The sequence below is a fragment of the Suncus etruscus genome, chromosome 15, assembly GCF_024139225.1.
Source record: "Suncus etruscus isolate mSunEtr1 chromosome 15, mSunEtr1.pri.cur, whole genome shotgun sequence".
Lineage (NCBI taxonomy): Eukaryota > Metazoa > Chordata > Mammalia > Eulipotyphla > Soricidae > Suncus > Suncus etruscus.
Genome location: NC_064862.1, coordinates 65447198 through 65473427, shown reverse-complemented (window position 1 = coordinate 65473427; position 26230 = coordinate 65447198). Strand labels below are relative to the sequence as shown.

General features: G+C 39.7%; 1 protein-coding gene across 1 annotated transcript in view; it reads right to left on the bottom strand.

The window, feature by feature from the left end:
- Positions 1 to 2028: 2028 nt before the first annotated feature.
- MOSMO (modulator of smoothened) overlaps positions 2029 to 26230 on the bottom strand; it is a 90995-nt gene continuing 66793 nt past the window's right edge. The window contains exons 2-3 of the mRNA XM_049789576.1: positions 14323 to 14535; positions 2029 to 6106 (exon numbers count right to left, since the gene is read on the bottom strand). Coding sequence (XP_049645533.1) covers positions 5922 to 6106; positions 14323 to 14535 — 398 coding nt within the window. The 3' untranslated portion in view covers positions 2029 to 5921. The remainder of the gene's footprint in view (positions 6107 to 14322; positions 14536 to 26230) is intronic.

Here is a 26230-nt window from a genome sequence, read left to right as displayed (position 1 = left end):
ATTATAAATAACTACTTTTATTTTGTTGCTGGGTAACTATGACCCAGAAGAGTTGGCTTTGCATGAAAGAAAGTCACTGTAATTTAGACTTGATGTTTTTCCTATAATCTTTCGGTAGCTAGAACTGAATTGATGGAAGACCAAGTCAAAAGAGGATAGTTTAAAATTGGTTTTTGCTAAATATATTTTAACATTAAAAAAAAAATCAATGTGTTGTGATCAGAGAGTAGTCAGGAAAGGTACTTGTCTTACATGCAGCCGTCCTGTGGTTGAACAGTCCCCTGAGCACTGTAGGGTGTAGTCCCCAAACCAACCAACCAAACAAAAACTTGTGTTTTTTTTTTCCCTATGGTTTTAGCCAAGAGAAAGACATAAAGAAAAGGGGGGTACCCCCTTTTTTTTTTTTTGGTTTTTGGGCCACACCCTGTGACGCTCAGGGGTTACTCCTGGCTATGTGCTCAGAAGTTGCTCCTGGCTTCTTGGGGGACCATATGGGACGCCGGGGGATCGAACCGCGGTCCATCCTAGGCTAGCGCAGGCAAGGCAGGCACCTTACCTCCAGCGCCACCGCCCGGCCCCAGCCCCCTTCTTTTGGAAGTCTACTATGATGATTTCTAATGACCTACTTATTAATGTTAATAGAAAAGAACTCTTCAGATACCTCAATCTATGTTACAAATCAAGAGTAGGATTTAAACTCTACCAGGCACAGGATCATCACTCTGACTGATGCTTTTGTATTTCTAGTATTAAAATGTTATGCTCTGGGAGACTCTCTAGTTCAGAAAACAAACTGGTTAGCCTATGAAAATGACCTGAAAGCTCTTACGATCTGAAATCCAAAAATATCTGGGTCCAAACTTGTTCTTATATCCTAACTTTCCTGAAGAAGCTATATAAATTAAGAGTACAGAAGGTGCTTTAACTGTTCAGTTGACTTAATCCTGTTAATCTGAGCACAGTAAAAAAAAAAAAATAAATAAATAAATAAATAAATAAAACTGTGATGAAACATGAGGGTTAGTCTAGAGGCCCAGGGCCTCTATATTGCTCCTTGAGGCTGCAGGACAGCAGAAACAGAAAACCACTCAAAGATGAATGAATGGCCTTAGATATTCACGCAAGTTAAAAAAAAAAAGTGTCTGGCTTTAGGGGCTCTGGATCATGATGTAGAAGAAATTTAAATGTAGCTGCATTTTTCTTTTTTTTTTTCTTTTTCATTTTTTTTTTTTTTTTTTTTTTTGGTTTTTTGGGTCACACCCGGCGGTGCTCAGGGGTTACTCCTGGCTGTCTGCTCAGAAATAGCTCCTGGCAGGCTCAGGGGACCATATGGGACACCGGTATTCGAACCAACCACCTTTGGTCCTGGATCGGCTGCTTGCAAGGCAAACACCGCTGTGCTATCTCTCCGGGCCCTCTTTTTCATTTTTTTGGTTTTTGGGCCACACCCGGTGATGCTTAGGGGTTACTCCTGGCTGTCTGCTCAGAAATAGCTCCTGGCAGGCACGAGGGACCATATGGGACACCGGGACTCGAACCAACCACCTTTGGTCCTGGATTGGCTGCTTGCAAGGCAAACTCCGCTGTGCTATCTTTCCGTATGGCTGCATTTTTCTTATGGACTCTTCTTGTATTTTATCTACTTACGTTTTGCCTTTTTTGTTTTGCTTTGGGGCCTCATTTGACTGTGTTCAGGGATCACTCCTGGGGATTTGGAAACCATATGTGATACCAGGGATTTAAACCTGGGTTAGCTGCATGCAAGGCAAGCACTTTACCTGCATCTCTCTAGCCCTGAGTATATCCTTCTTATTGTTAAAAAAAAAATGACCTAAGTTATGTTCTGGAATATTAATGGCATCTCCTTTCTAGGGTGGAAGTAGGAGTGAAAGAGAGATCTTCCCTAGGCATGATGCTAATAACAAAAGCAAACCAAGAGAGGAGTGTCACTATTAAAGTGTGTAATCTTTGTACAAAATAAGTATTTAAAATAAAATCAAAGCCTATATTTTTAAAGTAAAAGAAGCCTTTTTAGTTTCTTTAGTAGACAATTTATTTTGATAAACTTGCTCAATAACAAAAATACAAGTGAAGAAAATTATGTTCATTTTATACAGTTTGTATTAACAATTTGCTTTGAAACTATTAATTGAAAAATGTCATAACCAATTAGAAAACAATCCTTAATAAAGTCTGGGGTAATATACAGGCCACAATCACAAACTTTAAAACCTTTTAAGGTGATACAACTCTTAAGTCCCGTGTAAGAACTCCAGCCTACACAGGACACTTTTTTCCCTCCATCCATTTCTATCCTTCCAAAATTAGTTCTGAATGACAGCTACTGCTTTTGAGTTGTGAATGTAAATTGAATTTTTAAAAGATCAAAGTGGGTGGATCAAACAGTCACTACAGTCAGAGTAACTTGTGGCTAGTAGTCTTTTAATAAAGACAAAAACAAATGCAACATGTTCTTCCCTTGAAGCCCACGATGCAAGGTAACAGCTAAGAGTCTATCCAACGTTAGTGCCAATGCTTGCTCTGGGCCTTACCTCTAAATCAATAGATTGTATGTCACCAGGACTATTCTTTAACTTCAAAGATTTAACAGTGAAAATTCACAGAACATCAAGTCGGATATCAAAGCTTTAGGTAAAAGGTTAAATAAAAAAGTCAATGAAATGTTTTGGTCATCTAGAACATTAAAAAGAAGAAAAGAGCCATCTTTCAAAAACAAAACAAATGGAAAATAGGTCTAAAAGAAATGGAAGAGGCAGAAAAATTACATACACACATTAACAACATAGAACATAGATTACCTTTGGAAAGAATCATACTGATAGATTTGCTTTTAATGAATTGAAGATTTCTCATGTTTACAGATGTTTAGACATGTTCAATAGGAGCTTCCAAGAATTTCAAATTAAGTCTTGTGCAAATAAAACCTATAAATAGTTTTCAGCAGATTTTACAGTGATGTTCTTAAGTATGAGGAGAATGCACACTCTAAAAACAATGTAACAGACAAAACGTTGACAAATGATTGCACCATAAAACAGTGTTTTATATACAGCTTACAAGATATGATTTCCTGCTATAAGTTAATACTGTACTATATAGTACTTATTATAGTGACCTCTTTAAAAGCAACTGCTGGCAGTTGTCTAACTTTTCACTTACAGGATTTACATCATTTTATACGAATGAGTTCATTGCAATGTTTGGTCTGGAAGAGTACAAAGATCTGACTTCACATATTACTAGATGAAACGATTTAAATCCGGGTCAAAGTGCCGATGGGCTGGAGGGAATTTCTCCTTATCCATCTTCTATGTACTAGACTTCCTCAGATAATGACATTAAAGAGAACTTAGTAGTTGGGGTTTCAGATACAAATAGACCTTAAATTTTGGAATAACATATGCAACACCACTGTAAGTGAAAGAAATAAATGGGGGGGGGGATTTTTAGCAGCTGAGAAACATTCTCTCCCCATGCTCATGATCCAGTTAAAATTATTTTTGAGAAACTATGTACAAGAAATTAATCTTTTGGAAGAGAAAAGTTCTTGGTCATGTTATAAGTTAATTTGAATCATACTTTGCTAACACTTTATCTCAGTGGTTGATTGATGACAACCCAAGTTTTTCTTCACAGTGATCCATTTGACTGAGGACCAAATTATGATGGGAAGGGCAATCCCAAATGGCCACAGAACATGTCCAGTGATACTCTTGGAACTGACTAGTTATAATACTTGGGGGGGAAATGGTCTCCCTCAGGCCTTTCCCAAGGGTTTCTTTGACTCTGGGAGGAAGAAGTGTGACATTTCCCCAGAACACTCAGAAATGTCCCACAGTGGTGATCCACCGTTTTACCTCAGCTCTTGAGTGAGCCCAACACTGGGGCTTTCTTTCACAATAAAATACTGCTGAAATAACAGTTATATATATGTGTGTGTGTGCATGTACATATATATGTGTTTATATATATATATATATGAATGTCAAACAAGCCAGTCTGAAGCATCAGGCTCTTCCATTTCATATGCTGAATATTTGAAGAAGCAACCCCATCTCTGCAGTAACCATTCTATAATTGACATCCTAGCTTCTTAAAAACAGTGCATTTGTTTCTCTTTGTGTAAAAATGTGAAATATCTAGGAGTCTAATGCTATTGATAGGGGCATTTAGGTTGCTGTTTCACTACAAAGAAGAAAAACTTAGCTTCATTGCCATGAAAGACGCTCCTGCCCCATAGTGCAAACAGGAGACGATCTTGAGTGGTTCACGGAAGAAACATTGACATAAAGGCATGGAAATGTGGAGAAGAGAAACACTATACTTAAAACTATTCATAAGTTCATGGACTAGTTGTAATGCTTCTTTTAGGGAAAAAACAAAAAAACCCAAACAAACTAAAAACAACAAAGCTGTGGGTTTAGTACAGCCCTTTAAAGGAAATGCAAAAATGTTAGTTTTGAGCAAACCATGGTGCCTATTAAAAAATACTGTATTGTTCAGGTTTTTGATAAAGAAAATGTAGTGATAATGATTACAGATGAAAAGAACATGAAATTTAATCTTATAGGAGATGTTAATGTTGCAACTAACCAACAGATTACTAGTGTATGTATAGCTATGCACTGTATTTCTAGTATACTTTGTATTTATGTAAAGTTGTGTGCTTGAACATAGAAAAAAGCATTATTAATGTAACAGACTGCCGTAGAAAAAGAGAACCTCTGTACAACAGACAACAGTTTCCAATAATTTAAATAGTGTCAGACCCCCGCCCCCCCCGTGATAAGGATTGACATGATCTACCTTCTACTACCATATACAAATAAATTAAACCTACAAAGAATTTTAGTTTAACTTAAAATTGCACCTAGAAAGGCATGGAATTATCTGTACCTATTACAAAAACCTGTTAAAATCAAGGGCTGCTACAAAGAATGAGGTAAATTGAAGACTCTCTCCACTATGCAGCCTTCAGATAAATGGCTTTTGTTTGTTTGTTTGTTTTCTATTGAATTCTAGGTTTGCACACCACAGTGTTTTGCTAGCAAAGCATTCAGAGTTCTCTTCCAGGAACTGTTTGCCTGTGTGTGCATATAAATTTACACACACATACACACGCGCGCACACACACACATATATATACACTGTATACTGCATCAGCAAAATATATATATTATATATATTTATATAAATATAAGGAACATTTCCCCCACCCACCCACACCCAACAACATGTTTCTTAGTGTTTTGACTTTTTTTTTTTTGTACATAGAGAATAGGGAATTTCAGAATTTTTACATACATTTTAGCAAATAAGTTTTGATCTATTGGCTTCTTGGTACAGTAATGCAATGGCAATCTATCCTGGTGCTGAGGGTTCATACCATTACAAGGAAGCTGTGAATACTAATTGCTTAGGAGGTGAGGCCAGCCTCACGTGAACTTGTCTTTGCATCCCTCTGGTCCATAATGACTCATAAATACTTCTAGACTTTTTTTTTCTCTCCAATGACTCGGTAGAGGTTAAAAAGGAAACAAGAGTCATCCAGGGCCACCTGCTTCTCAGTATACAGCATTCTCTTTCTCTAGGTTGCTATCACAGTGCAGACCCGACTGCCTGAAAATGCTCAGGAGATATTTAGTCAATATTGTCTGTATTTGGTTCTGGAAAAGGCTCTCAATTTTTGTTTTAAAATTCAAAGTGCATAGTGAGAACAAATCAAAATTTTTTTTCTTTTTCTTATTTTTTTTTTTTTTCCTTTTTAGCATCAGTTTCATCTAAGTAGCTTCCTAGGAGAGGAACTACTCAGATGTTCTTGTCTTTGTCCTCCCACCCTCCAAAAATTAAAAAATAAAATAAAATAAAAATTAATAAAAGTCAAGCAATTTTGACATTCATCAACCCGGTAAACAAACTTTGCCAGCAAATAAAAGTCCGACTATTGTAAAGAAAATGGATAAGACAAAAAGTACGTATGATGACCCAACGACTGTGTTGTTGGGTAATTTATAAGGTTGACCTCCGACTTCATTGATGTAAAATCCTATTGGAAATATTAGGGCAGCCATACAGAAAAGGATCACTGTAAAACAAACCAAAACACAGTTATTAGTAATATGTCTGATGACTGAGAAAACAATGAAAATTTGGCACAACAAAATTCTTGAGAGGGGTGTGGACAAAATGTCCACACCTGCTGAGATGATCTGCATATATTGCAGATTACATGATATCCCTAACATCTAACAACATAGTAATATACTTCTGAGTGTGTGTATAAGTATATATCTTAGTATTTTATTTAAGGATGGGGATCCTTTATTCTGCCAAGAACCATTTGAATATGTTTAACATCGTTCATGAATCATACACTATGGTAGGCTGTGGAAAGCAGATGAAAAGCAAAGAGACCTGTCCTGTCATGTACTCAGGTCAGACTCCACTCTTTGCTACACTAAGTATTAGGATAATTTTCAAATATGATCCTATACATACTATTTTTAGTACTTGCACATACTATTTTGACTAGGGCACTGGTTCGAGTAAGCGAGGGCTTAGTTCTTATCTACTACTAATTAGCTGTATAATCAGGCTTCTGAGTCTCTTTTTAAAATCTCTTAAGTATGATGCCTTGGAACGTGGGGTGGCAATACGGTGAGTCTTACACACACATCAAGAAGTAAAGCTGTATTCTCTAAACTGCTCTCATATTGTAAATCAATCGAAAAAGCAATAAAATTTCATTTGATAAAAAAATCAGTTCAGGGATTAGAGATAGTACAGGAGGGCAGACACTTGCTATGCACGTGTTACAGCTGACTCGGTTTTGAGTCCCACCAAGGGTAACTCCCGAGGACAAAAAAAATAATCAGGGGAAAGAACCTTAGACTGCTGAAATATTATTTAGCATATTATCATTGATTATCTTTATATTATCATTGATTATCTTTTCTCGGACAATACTTTTTCAAAAAAATTAAATATACTTCAGGGTTTTATTAATATATAGAGGTTAAGTGGGGAGAGTGGAGAAATCCACATATGATTTTTTTTTGGGGGAAGGGGGGGAATTTTGGGTCACACCCGGCAGCGCTTAGGAGTTACTCCTGGTTCTACACTCAGAAATCGCTCCTGGGGCCGGCAAGGTGGTGCTAGAGGTAAGGTGTCTGCCTTGCAAGCGCTAGCCAAGGAACGAACCACGGTTCAATCCCCCCGGCGTCCCATATGGTCCCCCAACCCAGGGGCGATTTCTGAGCACGTAGCCAGGAGTAACCCCTGAGTATCAAACGGGTGTGGCCCAAAAAACCAAAAAAAGGGCCCGGAGACATAGCACAGCGGCGTTTGCCTTGCAAGCAGCCGATCCAGGACCAAAGGTGATTGGTTCGAATCCCGGTGTCCCATATGGTCCCCCGTGCCTGCCAGGAGCTATTTCTGAGCAGACAGCCAGGAGTAACCCCTGAGCACCGCCGGGTGTGGCCCAAAAACAAAAACAAAAAAAAATCACTCCTGACCTTCTGCATGCAAGGCAAATGCCTTACCTCCATGTTATCTCTCCGGCCCCAGAACTACTCGTTTTTTTTTTTTTTTTGGTTTTTGGGCCACACCCGGCAGTGCTCAGGGGTTACACCTGGCTGTCTGCTCAGAAATAGACCATATGGGTTGCCGGAATTCGAACTAATCACCTTTGGTCCTGGATTGGCTGCTTGCAAGGCAAACACCGCTGTGCTATATCTCCAGGCCCAGAAATACTCTTCTTTAATTCAACAAGCTGCCTATAGATTTGGCTAAAAAAGTGTTTTTTTTTGTTTGTTTGTTTTTCGGACCACACCTGTTTGATGCTCAGGGGTTACTCCTGGCTAAGCGCTCAGAAATTGCCCCGGGGTTGGGGGGGATCATATGGGACACTGGGGGATCAAACCACAGTCCTTCCTTGGTTAGCGCTTGCAAGACAGACACCTTACCTCTAGTGCCACCTCGCCGCCCCCCCCCCCAAAATGTTTTATGTGCTTTGAAAGCAAACATTCTTAATCCTGCAATGTTTTATGCAGGCAGAAATATTTTTTTAGTATTAAGGAGGCAGATTACTAGGGGCCGGGCGGTGGCGCTGGAGGTAAGGTGCCTGCCTTGCCTGCGCTAGCCTAGGACGGACCGCGGTTCGATCCCCCGGCATCCCATATGGTCCCCCAAGAAGCCAGGAGCAACTTCTGAGCGCATAGCCAGGAGTAACCCCTGAGCGTCACAGGGTGTGGCCCAAAAACCAAAAAAAAAAAAAAAAAAGGAGGCAGATTACTATAGTTATTATATTAAAAATGTTGGAATTTTCCATTATTGACTGAATCAGAAAATGTCCCAAATATAAATAATAACAATACTTGTTCTAAATGGTTTTTCTTTGCTAATCAATATTCAATTGCAGAATTCTTAAAAAAGTCAATTAGGAAACCTTTCCTGAAAAGAAGAGCTCTAAAAATGTATGAAAAAGTCAACATTTTCTTATATATATTTTTTTCTTATATATATTTTTTTCTTATATGTATTTTTTTCTTATATATATTTATTTATATACACACACTAATTTAAGAAATACAGCAGCACTTTTTCTGAAGATACATGAATTAATTCATATTATATAGACATTAAGTCCACTTCATATTTAGCAAACAACCACACCAAATAACATTAAATAAGCAATGTTGGATTCTTTGTTATTGTTGTTCTGGGCCACACCAACCTATCCACAGGATTTACTCCTGGCTTTACTTTCAGAGCTTGGCAGAGTTCAGAGGGCCAGATGTGGTACTGGGGATTGAACAAGTACCCTACTATCACTCAAACCCCTGGTTTCTAAAAATAAGTTCTAAGTAGCTATAGAAAAATTAAAATATTTTAAAATTGAATAAGATAACTGCCTTAAGTCAACTTGTTGCTTAAATGAGGGCAGGAGAGAAAATACAACAGGCATTACCATGCATGAACCAGCCTGTACCACATATGGTTCTCCTACCCATATAAGTAAGCCCTGAGCACTGTCAGATGCAGCCCCAAAAGAAAAACCAAACAAAATCCAAGCTTCAAATGGAAAAATTATTCAAAAATTGTATTTAAGGTAAGGTCTAATAGGGAGGAGGGCTGGTGCTCAGGGGTTATTCCTGACTCTGCTCAGAAGAGATTCCTGATGGCACTTAGCAGGAACCATCTGTGTGTTTCTAGGGAATAAACTAGGGTAGCCTACTAGACAGGCACATGACATTCTTCTAGACTATCTCTCCAGCTCTAGGTTGTTTGTTTTGTTCTTGGGTCACATCGAGTGGCATTCAGGCATTATTTCTGGCTTTTCACTTAGAAATCACTCTTGGTAGGCTCTAAGGACCATATGGAATGCTGAGGATTGAACTTTGGTTGAGCATATGTAAAACAAATGCCCTACCCACTGTGTATCACTCTGGCCCTAGCCCTAGACTTTAACGTTTTTATAATTTTTTTAAATAAAAAACTTTTTTGGTTTTATTTCTGGGCCACATTCAGCAGGATTCAGGATTTATTCCTGGCTCTGTGCCAGGGATCACTCTGGGCAGAGTTACCAGCTGTACTAATGTTCCATTCTCAAAATTTCAAATAATAAAAAAAATTTTCAAAAAGAAATTGTCAGTAATAACTTAATCATATTTCAGGGAAACATTTAATTCTTATTTAACCTAGTCTCGTTTGTTGGGTTGGTTTGTTTGGGGATCATACCTGGCAGTGCTTGGAGATCACTCATGGGTGGCTTGAGGGACCAAATGGGGTGCCAGAAATTGAATCTGGGTCAGCTGTGTTGAAGTGCATACAGTATAGTATAGCTGTGTTACCTGCTACTCTGTCTCTCTGGCCCTTAATCTAGGTTTTAACTCTAAGGAATTAAGTTATCTATAGTCCCTAGGGAGATTAAAGCTGGTGGATGTGTTTTCTTTTTCTATTTTTTGGGGGGAATCACACCCGACAGCTCTCAGGGTTACTCCTGGCTCTGTGCTCAGAAATCGCTCCTGGCAGGCTCAGGGGGACCATATGGATATGCCCGGATTCAAACCACCATTCTTCTGCATTCAAGGTAAACACCTATCTCCGTGCTATCTCTCTGGCCCCTGGATGTATTTTCTTATAGCTATTGAGAACAATGAATTTACTTTAGATCTTAAAATATTAATGTCAGTAATGATGCTGATAGGTATTTATTTCTATTCTCTTATTGGTTAACTTAATTTATCTTTTACTTATTTTGGGGTCATACCCAGAGGTGCTCAGGAGCTAATCCTGGTTCTGTGATCAGGAATCATAACTGACGGGCTCGGGAAACCCTGTGGGATGCTGGGAATCAAACCCAGGTTGGTTGCATGCAAGGCAAATGGCCTTCTCACTGTGGTATTGCCTCTGTCTCTTATTAAGTTCTGTGTTTTAAATAAGCTTACAAGGACACAATGACAGAGCTCTATTCTAGTCTCTCTCTCTCTCTCTCTCTCTCTCTCTCTCTCTCTCTCTCTCTCTCTCTCTCTCTCTCTCATTTTTAGACCATGCCTGGTGGTGCTTAGGGTTTACTCTTGGCTCTGTGCTCAGAAATTATTCCTGGCAAGCTCAGGGGACCATGTGGGGTACTGGGGATTGAATCCACCCTACCCACTGTGCTATCACTCTAGCCTGACAGAGCTCTATCTTCCATGGCTCATATTTCCTGATGGTGAGAAATATCAGGTATTCTGTGAGATTATGCAAATTGGGGCTACTAAAGAATAACAGTGAGACTTGAAGTCAAACACTGTGTACTTTGGGCAAATTATTTACTATTCTTCTATAATAGCTGTTTTTCTTTTCTTGGTTTTTGGTTTTTGGGTCACACCCGGCGGTGCTCAGGGGTTACTCCTGGCTGTCTGCTCAGAAATAGCTCCTGGCAGGCATGGGGGACCATATGGGACACCGGGACTCGAACCAACCACCTTTGGTCCTAGATTGGCTGCTTACAAGGCAAAAGCCGCTGTGCTATCTCTCCGGGCCCTGATAGCTGTTTTTCTACTGTGCAAATCCAACAAACATGGTTAGCTTTACATTCTTTTTCTTTGGGCTGGAGAGAGAGCACGGAGATAGGGCATTTGCCTTGCATGCAGAAGGACGGTGGTTTGAATCCCGGCATCTCATATGGTCCCCGGAGCCTGCCAGGAGTGATTTCTAAGCGTAGAGCCAGGAGTAACCCCTGAGCGCTGCCAGGTGTGACCCAAAACAAAACAAAACAAAAAAAACAAAAACAGGGCCCGGAGAGATAGCATAGCGGCATTTGCCTTGCAAGCAGCCGACCCAGGACCAAAGGTGGTTGGTTCGAATCCCGGTGTCCCATATGGTCCCCCATGCCTGCCAGGACCTATTTCTGAGCAGACAGCCAGGAGTAACCCCTGAGCAACGCCGGGTGTGACCCAAAAAACAAACAAAAAAACAAACAAACAAAAAACAAAAAAAACAAAACAAACAAACAAACAAAAAAACATTCTTTTTCTTTTATTTGCCTTTTGGGTCACACCTGGTGATGCTCAGGGACTACTCCTGGCTATGAGCTCAGAAATTGCTTTCGGCTTGGGGGGCCATATGGGATGCCGGGGAATCAAACCGTGGTTCGTTAGTGCATGCAAGACAAACTTCCTACCGCTTGCACCACCACCCCAGCCCCAGTTTTACATTCTTACCCAAATTATGACTTAACTGGAATAAAAAATGTATATGATCAAATACATTTTCCAAGACTAAAATAAAACACTAGGGGGAGCCCAACCTCTCAGTAGACTAGCTCCAGTAGCTAAACCAAATCCATTTATTTGGAGAAGCTAAGAGTAAGGCTCTTCTTTCTGTGCTTAGATGACATTCACTCTAAGATACACTGTTAGACTAAAATAACAAGATACAGAATAAATAAATATTCATGGAATTCACAATAACACATGTTTCTATGCACAGAACATCTCTAGGCGGGAAATCACAGAGCCCACAAGGAAAGGGATAATAAGAGATAAGTTGAGACTTTACTTGGTAAAGAGGAACTCTTCACAAACATTGAAGTATGTCATATGCATATATTATTTTTAAAATTCAAACTATTTAACTAAGAACTAAGGAAAGCACATTGCACTTGGGGGCGGCTACATATACTTAATTATTCTCTGTTGAAGAGGAAAAAGAAAATCAGAACAATTCTAGTGTAAACAACTTTTGGGGGGTGTTTAAAGGAACGAAACCAGTGCTCAAGGACTGACTCCTGGCTCTGAGCTCAGAGATTATTTCTTGTGAGCTCAAGGGACCATGCGATGCTGGGAATTGGACTTGGGCGGCTGGCAAGCAACCTACCCTCTGTGTATTATTACTTCAGACCTCTTAATTCTCCCTTTGACTTTGCTAAAGATTTTTGGTATTCAGAGCATATGAATTCTTAAACTTCAACTTAACCCAGTGAAATCCTTCTTTGATTTTATTTCACATCTCAGTTCCATAAAATCAAATGGTTTGGCCCTGGTACACGACCGGACAGACAAGTTTGCTTCTTCTACAAGCTGCCCAATACACCTTTACTGCACAGTTCAGAAATGATAATAAATATCCAAATGGTCTTTGGTAGAAAAGAATTCCCCATCTATCTCAGAAAATGAATTCTATCTGGATAAATGACTCTACCTGTGCATAAGAGTCAGATTCTTTTTAAATTCCTGAGCAGTATCTTTTGTTTTTATATAGTTTTTGGCTCTGGAGTTGCATAGAAGAACCATGAAGTGTGGATTCGATTTGATTCAATTCAATTCAATTCAATTCAATTCAATTCAATTCAATGTATTCCAGCATCCTCTCAAGCTACAGGTCCCAACATTGATCTGACTGAAGGGCACTGCAGACATGGCAGGGACAGCTGCACTGTCCCTGAAGCTCTCTCTGAACTCAGAGAACTGTCTCAGAAAGTTTTTTTTTTTTTTTTTTTTTGTTTGTTTTTAAGTTTGAGAGATGTATTGCACCCTCTATCCCTTTGGGTGCAAGAGCAGAGGAACATAAACTTTACCATTTTCATCCTCAATTCAGGAAGTCTTTTTGATCTTAAACATCATTAACTTGTCTTACATTCCTTAGCAAGGAGAAGAAAGATTTTCTATCAAAGGCAATTTGATCTAAGATTTAAAACTAAGGGAAAAAGACAAAAATAAAGTAGCCAAAACACATAAAGAGAAGGGTCTCTGGAGAGATGGGGATATAGTCATGAAATGAAATCATAATCTATGGTCTTTAAGAAGAATTGATAGTCATAGCTTCGAGGCAACAACCAGCAGTGCTCAGAGCTTATTTCTTTATCAGTCAATGCTCAGGAGTCACTCTTGGGGATACTAAAGGGCCAATGTGTGGTACTGGGATGAACCTATGTCAGCTACAAGCCAAGCATCTATTAACCAGAAAAGAACTTTGCTGTGTGTCTATCTCTGTGTAGGGAATGTTTAGCAGAGCCCCTGGCTTCTATTTACTATATAATAGCACTTTCCCTCCTCCATGGAATTGTGATAAAACTGTTTCCAGATATTGACAAATGTTCTGAGAGTCAAAACTGCCTTAGTAAAAGATACTATTTTTCTTTGTTTTTGAGCCATACCCGAAGGCACTCAGAGGTTACTCTTGGCTCTGCACTCAGAAGTCACTTCTGGTAACCTTGGGAACCATATGGGATGCTGGGGATCAAACCTAGGTTGGGTGTTTGTAAGGCAAACGCCCTACCCACCGTTCTATCACTCCAACCCCAAGATAATCCTCTGATGTGTACTGAAATGAAATCTATGGTACAAGAGAAAGTATAATTATTAAATACCCAAATGTGTTACTATTTCAATGGTCATACAATTAACGGTAAATACTCAAATTCTATATTAAAAAGCAAATCACCACCTTAATCTAAATTTATGTCTTTTTTTCTATCTAGCTTTAATCTTTATTTGATATAAGACATCAATGCCTTCAAGAAAAGAAAAGGATTCAGGTTAGTACTAGCTCTGATCACAGACCAGGAACGCTTATGTCACAATGTGAGAACAAACCCATTAAAATAGCATTTTACACAAAGCAAATGAATATAACTGAAGTTTTGGACGTCCTGGTCTTTTGGTGAGAATTCTGGAGAAGTGATGGGGCTGCGTGGTCTGTCTGACGGCCATATGAAAGTGGTGCTCTGTGATGCAAATGGAGTCCTTGAATATCTTCAAAGAAATACATGCGTGTGCGCCTTTTGGACAAATTTAGTAAGCCTGGGTTACTTACTTCCAGTGAATGCTATCCATCGAGCATATTTTGTTGCTTCTCTTCGCCAGTGTGAAGCCACCAGCAAACCACAAGTGACAGTCAATGAAATGATTCCCATGATGATAAAAAAGAGTGTGGTGACCCACTCTGGGGGAAGCCGTGGTGGGATGCATGTCCGGTCTCGTCCGTGGATTGTTTGACACTGTCGCACAAGGCCAACGGTGAGTGCTCCTGGGGACATGCAAAAGGTGGGAACTGTTTAGAGGGTTTGCACTCCTAATGAAACATTTTCCCAAACAATTGCTCTTTGCTCTTTCGACAGACAATTCATAAATGAGCAGTTCCCTCACTCTTTAAGTGAGCACTTTTCCAAGTCCTTGTGTTAGCGAAATAACAGTGAGCAGGACAGGCAGGATGCCTGATCTTGCAGAGTTATACACTAGCAGAAGGAATGGAAATGTATCTATTCCCCGATTGCCTCATTGCATACAATTTTATCTTGGCTCAGGAGAAAAATACTTTTCAGTAAAGCAAAAACAAACTACTATATAAGAAAAATTAAATAATGGAATAAATACTAGAACCAGTGGGAGTTTGGTTTTGTTTTGTTTTTGTCACTTCGTGAATCTCAGGAATTACTCAGGAATCACACTTTGCGATGCTCACAGGACTATATGGGATGTTGGGTATCAAACTCAGAAGGCTGTGTGGAAGACAAGCACCCTCCCCACTGTACCCATCACACCAACCTTAGAATTAGTGTATTTTATTACAGATAAAATGGTTATGTGTTTTTCCATGATAGTCAAGAAAATGTTTATTTTATTTTATTTTTTTGGGTCTCACTCAGTGGCACTATGGGGTAACTCCTGGCTTTGTGCTTAGAAATCGCTCCTGGTAGTCATGGGGAACCATATGGGATGCTGGGATTCGAACCACCATCCATCCTGGATTGGCTGCGTGCAAGGCAAATGCCCTACAGCTGTGCTATCTCTCCAGCCCCCTCAAAAAAATTTAGGAAAATTAGTTTTCCCATTTGGTAAGCACAATTTTTATACCATATACAACTGTTCTCATCGCCAGACTTGTTACTGGCGAACTTTAGCAGGAAAACAAAACATTAGTGACAATTCTTTTTCTTTTCATTTTGGGTCACACCCGGCAATGCTCAGGGGTTACTCCTGGCTCTGCTCAGAAATCGCTCATGGCAGGCTCGTGGGACCATATGGGATGCCAGAATTCGATCCACCATCCTTCTGTATGCAAGGCAAATGCCCCACCTCCATGGTATCTTTCTGTCCTAGTGACAATTCTTAAAGTTTCCACCTTCAAATTAAAGAACATGAAAGTGGGGCCCAGGGATAGCTCAGTGGTAAACAACAACAACAACAACAACAACAACAACAAAAATCTGCTTTGCAAGCCCCAGGGCAGCGAGGCCCCAAAATTCAACCCCTGAAACTACCTTATATGTTTGAGTAAAACTGCTGTTTGGGGTACTTAGTGATGTTAAAGTGCCCCACAACCTAACATGTGTGAGTACTGCCACCACTGTGCTAGAGTACCACAAGAGTGTGATCTGGAAAGGGGGGGGGGGTGTCAGAGCAACTGATTTGGGTTTGATCCCTGGTATCCCATTTAGGTCCTCTGATCCTGCCAGGAGTAATTTTTGAACATAGAGTCAGAGCAACCTCTGAGCACTGCCAGGTATGACCTCCAAAACAAACAAACAAAACAAAACAAAAATAAAAATGTTTAAAAAAGAGTGTGATCCGGGAAGTATTTGTGCAAATACCAAAACCAAGTATGGTAACCTCCGATCATCCCAAACTAAAAGAGGATGGATGGTACCCATTCTGGAGTTCCCCCCACTCCAGCTCAGCTTGACATAGGTAATTTCTCTTACTTTATGAGACTCTTTCCCCTTTCATATTTCCTAAATGCAACTGTTTATTTAAAAAGGAATGTGTGAAAAAGTATTTCTAGAATACTTCAAGTGTTGTTCTTTTTTTTTTTAAACAATAACATGTTCTTGTGTCAAATCCCAAGAATCCTTCAGGACCAATTCATTTCTAGAAACCTAGATGAGAACAGTGACAAAAAAATTATTTTATAAATTCTCCCCCACTAGTAAGAATAATTAACATGCTACTTTCTAGTAAAAACTTAATGGTTTCCCCTCTTATGTGAATTGGAAATGAAACACAATGCTCTCAGCAAGAGCAATAAGGCATTAGCAATCAAAAATTGTAGTGCTAGAGCCACAGTACTTTTTTTGTTTTGTTTTTTTTGGGTTTTTTTCTGGGCCACACACACTCAAGGGTTAATACTGGTTATGTGCTCAGAAATCACTCCTGGCTTGGGGGAACCATATGGGATGTCGGGGGATCGAACCACAGTACGTTCTAGGCTAGCGCGTGCAAGGCAGACGCCTTACACCCTGCGCCACCACTCCGCCCTCCGCCCCTCTTTTAGGTAGGATAGTCGGTAAATCTCTTAGAGGGATTTAAAAAGCTGCCTTGAAGGGAGAAGGAAAGCCCAGAATGATGCTGGGCAAGGGGTTCTTGCAGGGTTATGCAACTTGTTTTGCCACTGATACATTTGTAGAAATAATGCAACTATTCAAAGAAATGAGAACTAAATATCTGTGCTCCATACCCTAAAACTGTCTCAGAGTTAAAGATGTTAACTTATCAAATCATTATGGCATCAATTTTAGCAAAACAAGAAGATGTGGGGGTAGAAAAGGAATAGAAAATGAGCAAACTTTCACAGTTAAGTCTCACACTATTACTCCTTCTTGCTGCTTCTTCAAGTTGAGTGAATCGATAGAAGTAAATCCATTCTAAGACAGGAAGCCAGAAAAGGGCTCGGAGAACATAGGGTAAGTTCAGGCCAGAAAGTAGCACTATTTTAAATTTAAACACTAAAAAGTTTCCTTGGAAATAAAAACCAGGAGCAAGGGGGAGGGGAGCTATTATGATAAAGCTTTTTTCTTGTAATTTTTAAAATAAGACATTTATGAGGCTAAATAAAATTGAAAGAAAATAAAATTTATTATGATAAAGCTTTTCTTTTTGTTAATTTTGAAAATAAAGAAGACATTCATGGGGCCATAGCGAGAGTACAGCTGTAAGAGCACTTGCATGCAGCTGTCCCAGGTTTGATCCTGGCATCCTATATGGACCCCTCAGCCCACCAGGAGTGGTCGAGTGATCCCTGAGCCAGCATAAGACCTGAACACCATCAAGTGTGGGTCAAAACCCAGACCCCAGAAAAAAGGACATTCATAGGAGTATTCAAAAATTTCTAACAGGAACATTCCCGAGTGTTTAGCCAAAGATCTCTATCAAATCACCTTTTGTATTTACTATTCCATTTAGATAACTCTAATGTTGGCATAGGAATAGGCAACAAAAAATTCAACATTATGAGTTGTGATTATTACTTTCACAACTTAATTAAAAATATACAGAAAATTTCCATGCTAGGTCTTTTTACTGAGAAAACAGTTCTATATTTAAGACCCTCCCCTACCAGGAAATAATTAAAACTGTACATTCAGTTATCTCCTAACTAAAATATTCCTCTCTTTTAAGTATGACTAAGCATCCTTATGCTCCCTCTTACTGTCCCTTTCTGATATGGCAAGATACTTCAGAGCTGAAATTGAGTTTAATCTACAGACTGTTACTCCCTACTTTTTCCTTCCTCTTCTGACTGGCATACTATAACAAGTGAATACAAAGAAAACAAGAAAATGAAAACTATGTGTGCCTTATAAAAAATGGAAATAGCCTGAAATGTATTCAATCTGTTCTTTTTGTCTCCTTTTAATTATTTTAAACTGAGTTTCAGTCATATAATTTTTCTTTCTGGGGTCACAGGAGTCTGAGTCCTAGGCAACATTTAAGAATTTGAAGGAGGGGCCGGAGCGGGGGACTCAAGCCATAAGGCATCTGCCTTGCGAACACTAGCCTATGACGAACCTCGGTTTGATCCTCCAGGGTCCCATCTGATCCCTCAAGGCAGGAGCGCATTGCCAGGAGTAACCCCTGAACGTCAAATGGGTGTGGGCCCCCCTCAAAAAAAAAAAAAAAAAAAAAAAAAGAATTTAAAGGAGTTTTATGAGCTGGTGACTGCACGGGGTTGCAGACCCAAATCTTGCAGCCTGATCAGTTGTTCCAGGCCTTTTAAAGAGGAGACCATCCACCTAGAGCAGATGTGTGCCCAGGTAAGTGGTTATCTCCACAAGGTGACAACTGTCATAATGTCCTGGGGACACGATTACAACTTCAAGGCTAGGTAGTAATCAGAAAAACTATCTTTGGTCGTGATTATTTACTTAGTGTTACAGTTTTATTTGACACTTCCCAGTGGGTTGCCAATCACTGGTCATAAGGGTTACTTATGGAATTTAAGGAAGATAAAACAGCAAAACAGTAGTCTGGGGATGAGATCATAGCCTGGTGTTAAGCCACAGCGACAACAGCCACCCCTTCACCAGTATACACTTCTCTCTCCTTTTTTTTTTTTTTTTCTTTTTGGGTCACACCTGGCGGCACTCAGGGGTTACTCCTGGCAGGCTGGGGGACCATATGGGATGCCGGGATTCGAATCACCATCTGTCCTAAATCGGCAGTATGCAGGGCAAATGGCCTACTGCTCTGCTGTCTCTCCGGTCCCCAGTATACACTTCTCAACACCAGTGTCCCCAGTCTCCCTCAGAGCCTGCCACTGGCTGACAGCCAGAAGATATACTGTACATACTTGGCTAAATGCCTCTCATGTTCTCCGCATTGTTACAGCAGTTTGAGATTCTCAAACATTCTGCCACACTTTCAGTGAAAATAAACTTTCTTTAATAAATTACAAAAGCGCTGGTGTAAACAGTTAGGTCAACATTTTTGCAAAAAACACATTTTCGTGAGAAAAGTGCTATGTCACCATAATTTATATAGTCACATACTTTCCATTAGCTGTTTGCGGGAGGTAGGGGAGTAAATCTGCAATGACCATTGCTCTACTACTACTACTAAATCTTGTAAATTTAGGCTGTTAATATACAAGTGTCTACTAGTCTTTAAAACTCATATTTACCTCAAAGAATTATCTCCTGCCTAGATATTTAAAAATGAGTCAAGACCTTTCAGATTATCTGTGCACCACAATCGTGTACTTGATTTTTAAAGTAATCACTTTTTACTCCAAACAGAAAATGAGCTTTTCTTTTTGTTTGTTAGTTTAGTTGGTTGGTTGGTTTGGGGCCACACCCAGCAGTACTCAGTGGTTACTCTTGGTTCTGCACTAAAAATTACTCTTGGCAGGCTTGGGGAACCAAGGCAGGAATCAAACCCAGGTTTGTCCTGGGTCAGCAGCATGCAAGGCAAATGCCCTACCACTATTGCTCAGGCCCCAGAAAATGAGCTTTCCACAAAAGAACTGAACCTTTAACTTCTCTGAAAACACTAGAATGGCCTGTAGTAGTAAACAAAAGCAGAAGTTAATAAGCATTAGGTGAACATAATTAAATGAATTAAAATTTTACTTTAAAATCACTGTAGGGCTGAGAAGAACACAACAGGCAGAGAGCATGCTTCTACATGGAGGAGGCATGAGTTTAATCAAACACTATGTGGTTCTCCAAGTTCTGCTGGGAGTGACCCTAGAACAGCTCCCAGCCTGGTTGGGTGTGGGTCAAAATGAACAAAACAGGGGCCGGCGTTTGCCTTTCATGCAGAAGGTCATCAGTTCGAATCCCGGTGTCCCATATGGTCCCCCATGCCTGCCAGGAGCAATTTCTGAGCATGGAGCCAGGAGTAACCCCTGAGCACTGCCGGGTGTGACCCAAAAACCACAAAACAAAACAAAACAAAACAAAACAAAAAACAAACAAACCAATTTTAAATTAAAATCACATTTCATTAGGGACAAGAGAGAGAGTACAGTGGGTAAGGTACTCCCTTTCATGAGGCCAACCTCTAGGATTAATCTTGGTCATCCCATATGGTTCCCTGAGCCCACCATAAGTGATTCCTGAGCATAGAGTAGGAATAACCTTTTAACTGCCAGGTGTGAAAACCAGCTCCACCCTTCCCCCCAAATCACACTGCATTAAATAGGTTTTTCCCCCGTTAGAACAATCTTAGTGTGATTTCCTGAAACACACTAATTAAGCCCAAACAAAACCATTCACTAAATTTTGTTTTATCCACCAACTTCTAGCTTCTAGTAAGGGTCTATAATTCCATTTCCCAAACAGCCAATCCATTTCACCCTGTAACTGTTTCCTAGGTAACCAGTTCAGACAAATGAAATACTTGCACACAACAGGAGAAAGGAAGCTGGATTAGGAACCAGAACATCCCACATGCTCCTCAGCATCTCGCCTGTGTCTCCTAATACACAAACGAAGGCAGAAAAGTCTTGCTCTGTTAAGTGGGCATCTTAACCAAGGGGGTCTCTGACATTTCTCACCTATGGACACAGACACACTGGAAGGATTTGGTATGGTGGTCTGAGCAAGTCTCTGCCACCATGAGGAGGATTATAAGGCAGGTCGTCACTACATAAAAGCCTTGGGGGGGGGAGCACCCACCCACCAGAGTCCGTTAAGAGTAGATCTGATGCCGGAACCAACCTAGCAGCAGCATTTCCTCATCTTCTGTTGAAATGGGAAAAAATAGTGAACACTCCCTCCTCTCTATTATTTCCCCCCTCTTCACATATTCATCTCACAGGGGTTGCCTCGTCACTTGTAGGCATTCTTATTCAGCCCCATCAGGTTCCTACTGTGGAGATGGAGCTCTAGTCTGTTATCTCCCAGGGGAAATGATAATAAGGCAAATTTTCCTATTGGTAACGGATATCCAGCTGGCTTCACAGACCAGATGCACTAGTACAAATCTTTTACTAACTGAGAAATGCTTAACATATTGCCCTAAGAGCATCTGTACTTAAGCAAAGAAAATATTCCAAGTTAAGTGAAGTTAATGGGGTTTCATGTTTAAGTGATAGCTTTGGCAAGGGAAAGTCAGGCACACTCAGGGCAGAGCAGGCTCCAAGGAGACTGAACAGGAAACCCAAGGCAGGTGATGACGCAGGCATCCGGGTGATAGCCATACTCTGTGAGCTTTCAAAGAAGTTCAAGCACCAGGAAATAGCCTAGAGGTAATTGGAAAACTTCACAATTTTTTTCAGAAGCTAGAAGTAATGACTTTTATCAGCTCTGGTTTCTGATTCCTACCTTACTATCTGGTTGCTCACAATCTGTCCAAGAGTAAACAAAACGGAAATTTTTATTAATCATGCAGGAACAATTTATGACAACCTGAGTGACTTAATAGATTTCAACCATCACTAGAGTCCAGTAGAGTAAAAGTCATACCCCCTTCATTAATTCTACTTCTCTTGCACTTCCATCGACCTCTACTTGATTCCCTACTGTTCTGACTTCTCTTCCTATCCTAAAAGAGAACCCTTGACCACATTACTACCTCTTCTATTGCATCCACCTGGCAAAAACAGATCCCTGACTCAACACGAATTTTTCACTTCCTGCACTTTACCTTCAAGCTCCTAATAGTGAAGGAGAGAGTCATAATACTTCAGAGCAGCTGCAGATGCCATTATAAATTCCTAAATTCCACTTTCAGTTCATCTCCAGTATCTAGGTTTCCCTAACTCAGTACTTCCTCATTCTCTGCTCTGGTTAGTCCAAGTTAACCTCCTTAAATATCAAAACCACCCATCATTCTTTTCATGTTTAGTAAGTGCATATGCTGACAACTTTTCAGAAAAGAAACCACTAAATAGCAACACCTCAATTTTCCATTATTGAAACTTAGAGTGTACGAAACTTAGAGTGTACACACATTCATCTTTTCATTCAATTCTTTTAGTACCTAGAAACTCAGTTCTGTTCACTTTCTTTGAGATCTTGCTCAATTTTCTTTTTGATTCTATATTGCAATTGGGGGTAGGAACCACACCCAGTGATGATCATAGCTCTGTATTCAGGAATCATTCCTGGTGATGCTTGGGGGACCATATGGGATGCCACAGATTGAACACTGGACAGCCTTATACAAGGAAATATCCTACCCATTGTACTGTTCCTCCAGCCCCTGAAAAACTGTTTTAATATGCCCGTGTCCTCTAATCATAAAACAAAATCAGATCAAAGACATGGTGCAGGGGTTAAGGTGTTTGACTTCCAGGGGCCAAACCTGTTTTAACACTCAGCACTGATATGGTACCCCAAAGACAACCAGGGGTGATCCCTGAACACTGAACAGAGAGCCAGGAGTAAGCCCTGAGCACCACAGTGTATAGTCAAGACTGCACCCCCACACCTCAAACCTCCAAACTATCCCAGTATACCATCATCTTCCAGTGTCATAATGCTTGTGTTCTCTCTCTCTGCTTAGCATCCTTTAACTTCAATAGTGGGCCAACGGTGTGGGACTGGAATGTTTTATATATATGAAATCCTATCATTAAGAATATTGCAAGTAAGTGCCTAAAATTTAAAAACAAACAAAAACAGATTTCCTATCTTTATGTCTCTGAGTATATGATCCCTTCACTCTTAAATCTACAATTTTTATGATAGCATTCTGCCCCAGAACAGCTCTTGACAAGCTCACTCACCTACATCTGTATCAATGACTTCAAGTCTTTATCAACAATATCTGATACAGTTGCTAACACATATTTCCTCTCATATTGGTGACTCTTTCTAGGTTCTCCTGGTTTTATTCATACTCAGAGAACTTTCAATCTGCCATCATTAAAACTTAGTGCACCAAGAGATCATTCTTAAATCTTGCTTCTAATTTTTCTTTCGTCTTTTCCTACTTGCGGCTTAATTCTTTTGTTATTGTTTGGGTTTTTTGGTTGTTGTTGTTTTTTTTATTTTTGTGCCACACCTGGCAATAATACTCAGAAGTTGCTTCACACTCAGTTATCACTCCTGGTAGGTTTGGTGGCCTGTTGGATTAACTGAGTCCTATCCTACTCAGTGGTCCTACACTACCCAAGTGTGATCTGGTATTGGATTTCTGGGTTCCATCTTACTCAGTATTCGTTCTCCATCATAGGGCATGGTCTGGTTCTTGCTAATAAAAAGCCTGTGTCTCAGAAAGGTTTTGCATTCATTCTCTGGTCTTCCTCCACTAATCTGCCTACCTCAGGAGCAGAAGGGCTTGTATATTGAATTCTCCTGGCTTGTGTATTGGAATTCCTAAACCCGTTTTTTAACCCCTTTCACATTATGGATTATTTCCTGCAATGGCATTTGCTTCCAGACCCATGTCTCTCCAAGTCCTGGTTTTGCAGCCCAAGGCTTCCTTCTCAGTGGACTGTTGGGGATCAAATCCAGATGGGTATCTTGCAAGGCAGGCATCCTTTCTGTTTTACTATCTCTCTGGTCCCTGTGTCTTTATTTATTTTGGGCCACATTGGCAGTGCTCAGGGCTTACTCCTGGCACTATGTTCAGGATCACTATGCTTAAGGGGGTTGGGTAAATATATGAAGTACTGGGGATCAAACCTAGGTCAGCTGTGAGCAAGGAAGCACCTTACCCACTGTATTACCTCTCCAGCCTCTTCCCAATTAATTCTTAAATAATATCTCTCTAACACATACCAAGTCTTCATATGTTTTTTTCTTCATATCTGCCTTCTCTCTATCTTCAAATCTTCTACCTACGACCATTAATGGCTAAAAATGCCAGAAGCAAGTTAGAAGTCACTTCTGTGAAGTCTTTTCTGTGCCTCTGTCCCCCCTCCCCATCTCTCCTTCTGGCATCTGTCCTATGTGCTTTGTAGCCCCTATCAATGTTCTAGTAACTGCCCTACTTATGAACTTGATGGATGGGATTGTGAGAAAACCAGTCAGCCAATGGTGAGCCTGGGGAACCCCCTGAACCATGGCAGTATATATTGGGGACAGTCTTGTGAAGGACTAAGCACTTAATGTATGGGTCTGAGCAAATTCCATGTAGTTAGAATTAAAAAAAAAAAAAGAATCGAACTGGCTTAGAAAAACAACCAGGTAGGCTGTGGCACAACCAGATGAAACAAGATTTTTTTTATACAAAAACTTGTACTTAAATAAATTTTCACAGTAGTATTATTCATTAAAGAAAAGAAAAGTAAAGAAAAGAAACAACCCAGTTTCAATTGATAAAATACATTCAATGAAACATTATTTAGGAGTTCAAAACAATTAAGTACAGATAGAGGCCACAATATGGATAAACCTTGATGACACTATGCTAAGTAAAAGCAGCAAAAAACCAAGGCTAATCACATGGACAGAACAATTAGTGGATATCAGGGGTTAAGAAAAGAAGAAGCAAGAACTAAAGAGTTTCTTTTTCTTGGGGAAATATAATACTAGGATTAGTTGGTGCTGGTTGCATAACATGAAAATATAATAAAAAGCACAGAATTATACACTTGAAAATGGTGTCTTTAGAGACTGGCGCACATCACAAAGAATGAGAACAAGCAGCTCTGGTGGGGGTGTGGAGAGAAAGGAACTCTTATCTACTGCTGGTGGGAATGCCGTCTAGTCCAACCTTTATGAAAAGCGATATGGAGATTCCTCCAAAACCTGGAAATTGATCTCCCATTCGATCCAGCTACATCACTCCTAGGGATATACCTTAGGAACACAAAAATACAATACAGAAATCCCTTCTTCTCGCCTATATTCATTGCAGTGCTATTTACAATAGCCAGATTCTGGAAACAACCAAGATGCCCTTCAACAGATGAATGGCTAATGAAACAGTGATACACATACACAATGGAATATTATGCAGCCATCAGGAGAGATGAAGTCATGAAATTTTCCTATATGTGGATGTACATGGAATCTATTATGCTGAATGAAATAAGTCAGAGGGAGAGAGGTAGACACATAATAGTCTCACTCATCTATGGGTTTTAAGAAAAATAAAAGACATATTTGCAATAATTTTCAGAGACAAAAGAGAGGAGGGCTGAAAGTTCCAGCTCACTACAGGAAGCTCACCACGAAGAGTGATGAGTGCAGTTAGAGAAATAATTACATTGAGAACAATCAGAACAATGTGAATGAATGAGGAAAGTATAAAGCCTGTCTAGAGTACAGGCAGGGGAGGAGTGGGAGTGAGATTTGGGACACTGATGATGGGAATGTCGCACTGGTGAAGGGGGGTAGTCTTTACATGACTGAAACTCAACTACAATCATGTTTGTAATCAAAGTGTTTAAATAAAGATATAAAAAATTTCTTTAATAAAGATTTTTCTCTTATATTAAAAAAAAGAAAATGGTAGATTATATCCCAAATGAGACAGCTTAAAATTTCCAGTTTAATTTTAATAGAATAACAAACCTTTGCTCCAATATTGTCCATTCCTTCTCTCCCTTCTGTATGATTATAATACAAATTACACTTTGACATATAAGCTCATCAACAATCAACAGCTTTGCAACTATTGGCTTATTTACAATAGAAAGCAGTTATAAACATAAGTACATCTATAATGTTTATGCCCATCTATGTTGTTTTATTTCCTTGTGTGAAATTTTTTTCTGTGTGAATCTGAAATGCTGCCAAGAGTTGTTTTACTTCAATTTGAGACCCATTTCACTCTTTCTTAGGACAGGTCTGCTTGTGATCAATCTTGTTTTATTTTAAATAGAATTGTTTTTTATTTTCTCCATTTTTAGAGGGCAGTTTGTGTGGGGAGGGTGTGTGTGTGTATGTGTGTGTGTGTGTGTGTGTGTGTTGTATGTGTTTAATAGAATGCTTCTTGCAGCATTTTGAATTTGTCATTCCCACTGCTTACTGGTGTGTGTGTGTGTGTGTGTGTGTGTGTGTGTGTGTGTGTGTGTGTGTGTGTGTGTGTGTGTTTAATAGAATGCTTGT